The 8,265-nt window shown below is 41.1% G+C and overlaps 1 protein-coding gene across 1 annotated transcript; it reads left to right on the top strand.

The window, feature by feature from the left end:
- Positions 1-6,136: 6,136 nt before the first annotated feature.
- On the top strand, positions 6,137-7,988 carry nkx2.7 (NK2 transcription factor related 7). The gene is made up of 2 exons (XM_076990276.1): positions 6,137-6,674; positions 7,185-7,988. Exons 1-2 carry the CDS (start codon positions 6,365-6,367, stop codon positions 7,769-7,771), a joined length of 897 nt encoding a protein of 298 aa, XP_076846391.1. The 5' UTR covers positions 6,137-6,364; the 3' UTR covers positions 7,772-7,988.
- The last annotated feature ends 277 nt before the right edge of the window (positions 7,989-8,265 follow it).

Below are 8,265 nucleotides of genomic sequence, written 5' to 3' on the forward strand. Positions count from 1 at the left end.
TGTACATTTAATACTCTTTTTGCGTTGCTAGTGATGCATTGATACTAAATTAGTAATTGCGGTTGAGTAAAAGCTTTACTTGCAAGAGATCTAACAACAAGAAACAACAAGAACCTGCTTAAGGGCTACTGTACACAATATAGCAATTTTACACCTTTCTGATGTCTGCATTCGTAGGACAGCTGATATCTCTGCTGATTTCAAATCATTTTACCTTAAACGTTTGAATATGTAAAATAAACGACTTTTGTTTGCTCTGTATTGAGCTGCCCTACCGTCACACCTCTCTCAAACATCACTCACATTCTCAGTCCCCCTTTAGTTCCTCAAAGGCTACTGCTAACATAATAGCTAACTAACATAATAGGCTCCCCTCCTGTGTCCAGGGTCCTCGGAGGGTTTGCGTCTTATTCGGTCTCAGGGGTTTTTCTAGCCGCTGTTGCCTAGTTTGGGCTTCGGGCTTGGGCGTGCGATACTGCTCGGTGACAATGGGTATTGTGAGAAGCACTCAGCACAGCCTGATGCGGTTACACGTGTTCTGCAGCGTTCTTGACCCATTCACCACTCCGGAACTACATTTCCCATGTTTCTCACGCGTAGCGTTCTCTTGGCGCGAGCACACGCCTCCGCTCTGTTGCTTGTGTTTCTCGCGCGCAGGTCACGTGTTTTAAAGTGTTTCGGTACACCGTTTAATGTACGCTGGTTTACAACTCGCTTACAATTGCTGAACGGTTGTCTCCTCCTCTGTGCTTTTTATCCCTGGTGTTCTGTTTTTTTACACCTGTTTATAAAATTTTTATAAAAATGTATCACCATTGTATACAATTTTTCCCATTCGGTTAGTAATTGTGCTTGCCAGGGAGTTCACATTTGATCTACTAATAACTGTAAAAATGTCCAAATGCTGAAATGCTGAAAATTATGTACACACACGGACGTAATTGGGGGTGGGGGGGGGGGGGGGTGGGGGGGGGGGGGTGGGGGGGGGTATGTCCCCCCCACTTTTTCAAAAGCCGGTGTTGGTCCCCAGTTTTTACGGTTAAAACCAAATATTTAAATAGCGACGAATCCATGTGTCCCCCCCACTTTTTATTACAAAATTACGTCCATGTGTACACAATGTAGCCTACCTGTAAGAAAACTACTGAACCGACATTTACATTTACATTTACGGCATTTAGCAGATGTTCTTATCCAGAGTGACTTACAAAAGTGCTTTGCATCTGATCACAGAATTCATCCTAGATAATAGTACGGATAGGCCAGAATTCAAGATACCATTGAGTCAGACTACTACTAAACTACTGGAGTCAGTGTCATTACCTAGTGTTTTGCAAGTTAAACGTTTGCCAAGAAGCACAAATAACCATAGACAGACAATTTAAGAACACAGCAAGTGCTGAGTTAGTGCTCTGAATTAGTGCTCTGTTAAGAACTCAACAAACAGGTGCTGTACCCTATATGACAGTATTGGTCTATGAGAGAAGGGATCAGTAGCAACTGAAATGGCACTTGTGTCGTGTTCTTTGCAACTATAGTATTCATTGACACATGACATTTGTTCTGTAGCACACGTTCACACCACAATCAGTTTGCCGTGGTTCAGGCCGCATCTATAACAGTTACCGTTAAAAGGCCAGTCCAGCACAGCTCGCCCATGACACTTTTAGTTCTTCAAACAGCGGAAGAGGACACACTTTTATCTTGATGGAAAGCAGTTTTCTTTTTGATCATCGGATAGGTTTACTTTTCGTTGAATAATTTAATTGAAAAGCTGGTTTGTGTTTATTTTAGCAGTATATGTACGGTATCACACAGTAAAATCAATAGCGCTATGTGGGAAATAATTATTGAAGTTTGACTTTTGTGAAAATATAGCTTCAAAAGTTTTTGATTGCCGGTATGTTCTGTGTGTAACTACTACTAAATTACTACTAGTGCGCCGTAAAAATTAAATTAGTATTTTTAGTAGTAAACAGTGTAAACTATGATTTTCTAATCCTCTGTCACGCTCATCTCAGTCATTACTTAAGTTCATTATACAGTCAAATTTGGACTAGATTGCGGCTATGACCGCAGTTGTAATCATGATCTGTAATTAATGAATTAATGTGGTCTGCTCAGAATCTTCCATTCTGTCTAAAGAGAGAGAGAGAGAGAGAGAGAGAGAACACAGAAAGATGGCGCCATGGCGGGAGCAGGGAGCAGCAGACGAGAAGATAAGCGAGAAGGTAGTAAATGTTTAAAGAATAACACACGTTTACAAACCTATTTAATTGTATAACATAATGGAATTAAAAATACAACATAATGTGCCTACTGGGAAATTATCCTGAGAATTCATAGAAAGGTGAGAGAAAGTACAGGATAAGAGAATATGTCGAGAATTCCGGACGACTGCAGGTGTATCTGAACATGTTCTATTCTAATTATAGTCTGCATCGCGACGGCTCCAGACAGAGCGGAAATTATTCGAGATTCGGTGCTTTATTCGGTTTAGTTCGAATAAGAGTGCAAGCGTTGCTGCTCGTGACTTCTCTGCAGGGGCTGAGATGAGTTTTAGTATCCTGAGAAGACTCAGGACTCAGGACTTAGGTCACGAGTTAGAAACCATCAGCTAATGTGTCTGTTGCCATATCAGAAAAAACCTGCATGAGCAAATTATAACGTGAAGAAGATGGATTAAATTGATTATTTCACAAGTCACACAAATTTAGCTCGAACAACAATTTTAAAAACAGCAAATCCAGATTATAGCAAAAACAAATTATTTTTGCTGAACTCTTCACTAATATCAACAGAGCTTTCTGACATGTTATGGCAGGATAAAAGGCTACATGTTCATGTTATATATTTGTTTACATGATTATTATATTACACAAGTTATTATATTTCTTATTATATTAGTTCGGATATATATTGTAGCTCATTTTATACTAAATAAAAACAGAGCTTATGAACCTACATCTTTTAAATCTAAACAAAGTTTAATTAATACATTTTTGCGCCATTGAATTATCTGGTTATTTACGCTATAGGACTTGTATAGGATGTGTAGAAGTTCATTAAATTTCACTAAAGGGGTCAGGGTCGGCTTCCACGGGCATTTGTTTTATTTGTTCAAATTAGCATTTGTTTACTATAATTTTACGAATTCTACAGTGTAGGCTGTATTTGGTATTTGGTAAGCGGTTGGCGTTTGTGTTTACTATACTACACAATAAAAGAACTCAATCAATTATGAAATCTTTCAAATTTGGTTCAATTTAAACCCGGGCTGCTTGTCGGTACGCCACAATTTCACACCTGAAGAGAAGCCTTATGAAAACGCCCTGTGTTCTAATTTCAGCTCCAATAATTTGGTCCCCCAATTTTTGCAACTCGGTGAACGTTGTCAATCAAATTTTACCTATCGACATCACCACCCACTGTATGAAATTACAGATTCCAGAATAGAGCTCCGACAGGACGCGTACAAGGGAATCTCAAATGACGTTTTGATGAAGCTCCGGTGGCAAACTGTTTTAAAAGAGGGCTCGGAGGCTCTGCTCGGTGCACTCGGAGGAGGTCTCCTCTTTCAGCTGCCATCAGCCTCCTATTTTACTGTATGATTAATTAGGGCTAGGCTATCTCGCGGTGAGCGTTACTTAACTGCCATCTACTGTTACACTGTCACAGCGAGCAGTAAGATCGTGTCCAGCAGTGTTGCTTTGAGGCCGGAGGACTGGCTTCGATTTTGGGCGCCGGCACCCCAAATTTCACACTCAAAGACCTCAAACGACACCGGAGCAGGAATGAGCAATTAAGAGTCATTACCTCATCAAAAAGTGGACAAGTTCAGTTCCCTCAGGTAGACCACCTTTCCAGTCTGTATAGGACACTCTACGGACACTTCAAGCCTTAAGCATATTAGAGTTGTTTCAACAAAGATGCTTTGATTGAGTCTTAGGACAGTTACTTGAAGTAATTACCGGGAAATAGAATAGTTTACAGAAGAAAAAAGGTTGGCCGAATATAAATATTGGCGTAGGTCATATGCCTTCCACAGATACTCTTATTTTAGTTAAATCAGCCATTTCTGGGGTTGGGTATAAATGCTGTTTTGCTCAAAAATGTTGCAAAAACAATAAAAATAATCCACTCTAAGACGCAAAGAGGTTAATTAATATAATTTAATTAATTTAAATATACTGCATATATATGCAGTATTTGCAGTACACACACACACACACACACACACACAAATTGATACAGACAATCTAGGCTATATATGTGTATGTATGTATGTATGTATATGTATTTTTTTATGTTTTATATGCGTGGACGTATGGATAGAATGATATCATTTTCACTCAGAAATGAGAAACGTGGCCTAAAATCAAAATTAAACGGCCGCTTTATGTTTTGAATTGGAGTCTCCAGCTTTAACAATCAGAGACAGTTTTATAGCTGAAACGCGCGTTCCAGATGGAAAGCTAAAATTGGTTAAGTGTCGAAATAAATATTCTGTGGAAGTTTTTGTTACAAATGTCAAACAAAAACAGCGGTGCTGTAAATCGAATTAATAGAGGATCGCAGTCTTAGTCTTTCTGTAGCCAAATACCTTACAAGGACAGGGATGTGACATGGCCGTTTAATTGCAGTGGATGTCTTTAAAAGGTTCTATTGTGAGTACAGCAGACCAACAAACATATTGCACAATGCGAGGAATAACGACCTTTCACCAAAAAAGAAACCATGTCCTGCTAGCAATGCAGCAACGGGCATTTCACCAGATAAATAAAAAGACGATACACATCTGGTGGTACTTTATTGTGAATAATTGAAGTATAACACTAATTGCAATATTAGAATAAAATCAATACAAATGAGAGAAAAAAACTTTTGCTTATTATTTAAGAAAAGAAACAATGGTTCCAAACTGACAAACGTGCAAAATTCATTAATGACTCAAACTGAGAAAAAAAACTAGATCACATGCTTTTCGGTGTTCAACGCAGTACTTGAACTGAATCATTGAAATTTAATTCCTTCAACCTAGACAGCCCTCTGGTGCCTCTTCCATTAAGCAAATGATGCTTTAGCGCGTGTTTATCGCACACCGTAATCCGGTGGTCATTAGAGGGGGGGATAAAGACCCTCGTCGCGCGGCTCCCCTGTGCATCCCATCCCCAGCCAAGCATTGCGGGTTGGCGCCGCGACTCCTTCAGCCACAACATCAGGTGTAGGGTTACTGTTTGTTGTGCCGAGTGTACACTAATAGGCCTGTTGGATGTCAGGGTGGGCGTCACGTCATCGGACATCCACTTTGCACTAAAGGGACACTGCGCAAAAAGAGACAGTGCGCAAACAACCTTAATAATGGGATCTTACGATGCTTCTGTCCACCGCTGCAATAACAAAACAGAAATGTGGCTTTGGGTAAAAAATCATTTCGTTCCGCTTCTACGCCAAAAACAGTATTTGAAGTCATTACGGTTAAAATGAGTGTAGGAATGCCCAGTGTCGAATGGGCCTACAGACAAACTATTCCGCATTAATAGCCTATATTAGCCTCAATTAATTTATCACAAGAGGAGGTATATTCATTTATTTCACTGGTGTAATAATATCAATCATAGGCGTAGTTTGGGGGGACGGGGGTTGTGTACCCCAATAATTTCTGGTCACACTACTAATATAGTGTTAGGGTCATGTGGTGTGTTAGGGTCTTATAGTGTGTTGGGCTGGGTGGTGTGAGCAGTGTGCCCACCTCCAACTCCAGATTTATATGGAATCATTTTTACAATTTTTCTAACCAAACAAGTAAAAACGTTAAAAGCTTCTTCAAAACGAACTCAAACGTCAATTTGTTTCATTAAAAAAAAATGCATCTTGGCTTCCAAAAACAATATGGTCATATGATGACTATAGTCAGTGAATGATCAATTAATTTAATGACTTATAGGTGAAGAACCATCTTTTAAATTTTCACAATCAAACATGCGTCCAAATACGCCAACTCTCCTTGCGAAATCTACTGTGCAAAACACTGAATATAGCGACGCGTGGTTGCGCGCGCCAGAGACGCACAGAGAGGGAGGGGTCGTCGTAAGATAAGAGCGAACTTCCCACCTCGCGCTAAGAAGCAGCTAATGGCACTTGGCGGAAGCGCGAGCAGAAAGAGGAGAAAGACATACTCTTGATCTTATGTGCCACTGGGCGACAGCTTAAAGGTCGCTGTAGTGGCGAGATTGCGCTTTTTCTTAAGCACAGATACGCGTATTCTTTTACGTACGGGTGGAGCACAGCAGTCTGCTTTGGTCTTCGCATTAACTTGTTCACGTCTGCCCCACGAGATTTGTTTTCCTCGCGTCGTGCAGCGATGCTTCCCAGCCCCGTGACCTCGACGCCTTTCTCGGTTAAGGATATCTTGAAATTGGAACAGCAGCATGTTTTTAACCAACAGGGATTTTCGAATTCCGAGGCGGACGAGGCACCGCTGCAATCTCTCCAGCTGCAGTGCATGCACAGCGCGCTCAGTCGAAGTCTGGAGCTACTGTACAGTCCGGAGAAGCCGAGCTTCCTTTCTGGGGAACAGGTGAAATGCGCCCTGAACACGGATGACTTCGACGTCCTGCGAGGCTCGTGCGTGTCCCCGAAGGAAGAGGAAAGGGACCAGACGTCTCATCCAGGTACGCAGCGTTGCCACAGTAATAAAACCACCACACCGGCCGCGAGGCGCCCGCGAGAGCCCCTGTTTCACGTTCTTTGCGTAAATATGCGCAATGGATATGTTATACGCGTAATATTTCGTTTAAGTTTAAGTTTCTTGAATATAAATCTGTATTTTTGGTTAAACACCTTTGCGTTTTTCCATCGCTACTGGACCTTTCCACATGAATCGTTGTGCCTGCATATGTGTTTGATCCATTTACTCAAAATAATAGGAATCAGACAATTAGTTAAACGACTGTATTATAGGTTATGATGTACTATTACAGCGTTTAAATTGTTATTACATAGGCCTTATAGACGAATAGAACATTATGCATCTCCTAACATTAATTTTTAGTGCATTTTTATTTTGCTTTTCCCTAAAACAAAACGACGTGTATCAGATATTACAGTTGATTTTTATACAGAAAAAGAATGTTAATGCACACAGGGCCGTTCTTAATATGACTGCTGTTATTCGTGACTAGGTGTGTATGAGTTTGAAGACTCGGGCTGCGGTGGGAAGCAGGAAGATACACAGCAGGACAAACCCAAGCAGCGACTGCGCAGGAAGCCGCGCGTGCTCTTCTCCCAGACCCAAGTGTTCGAACTGGAGCGCCGGTTCAAGCAGCAGCGGTACCTCTCCGCTCCGGAGCGGGACCAGCTCGCCACCGTGCTCAAACTCACCTCGACTCAGGTCAAGATCTGGTTTCAGAATCGGAGGTACAAGTGCAAACGACAGCGACAGGACAAAACTCTCGAGCTGGCCGGTCATCCGCTCCCGCCGCGGAGAGTTGCGGTGCCGGTGCTGGTTCGAGACGGGAAGCCTTGTGTCGGAGGGTCGCATGGTGCACCGTATAACGTCACAGTGGCTTCTTACCCATACAACAACTACTACAACAGTTATGGAAATAACCCCTACAGCTGTAACTTTGCTGGTATGCCGTCCTTTGCCAATACAACGCAAATTCCAAACCACATAGTTGATATGAATCTGACAATGGGAAATCCTGATGGATCTCTAGGCCAGCAAGGACCGTTTCAGGCGACATTACCGGGGATCAGAGCGTGGTGAACGCACACGGAGGACTGGGCCGACTCGAACATGACATTCACAGCTTATTCAGATGTGTTATAACACTGAGCTTGGACGACTTTACCAACAGCGTCGTCTGTCACACATGGATGAACGCCACAGTAACTAGAGTGCCTGTGATAGACGAAATAACACTGCCACGCTTAGGGACGCTGGGCCTAAACTGGTACTCCATATGCTGAACCCTATATGTAAATGTTTGTGTATTCATTACTTTTTTTTTTTTTTTTTTTGCATATAACATTTAGAAAAAATAAAAGATATTCGTTTACTTCCTAATAAGACTAATTATTTAAAAGTTTGTGTTTATATGTTGCTTATTATATGCTTATGATCATCAACTGCCACTATATATATAATATTACACTTTATATATTATTATTTATAAAAAAGTTTAATATATAAATATATTATTTATATATATTACACCGTTGATGAAATAAGAAATAACTAAACATCGTGATTCTCTGGAA

Source organism: Brachyhypopomus gauderio, unplaced genomic scaffold, assembly GCF_052324685.1.
Source record: "Brachyhypopomus gauderio isolate BG-103 unplaced genomic scaffold, BGAUD_0.2 sc74, whole genome shotgun sequence".
In the NCBI taxonomy this organism is placed as follows: domain Eukaryota; kingdom Metazoa; phylum Chordata; class Actinopteri; order Gymnotiformes; family Hypopomidae; genus Brachyhypopomus; species Brachyhypopomus gauderio.

Bases quoted from the DNA above. Each gene is read 5' to 3' on its own strand.
- nkx2.7 (XM_076990276.1), top strand. From the start codon at position 6,365: ATGCTTCCCAGCCCCGTGACCTCGACGCCTTTCTCGGTTAAGGATATC. The intron at 6,675-7,184 runs GTACGCAGCGTT...ATTCGTGACTAG, and splicing joins GGACCAGACGTCTCATCCAG to GTGTGTATGAGTTTGAAGAC.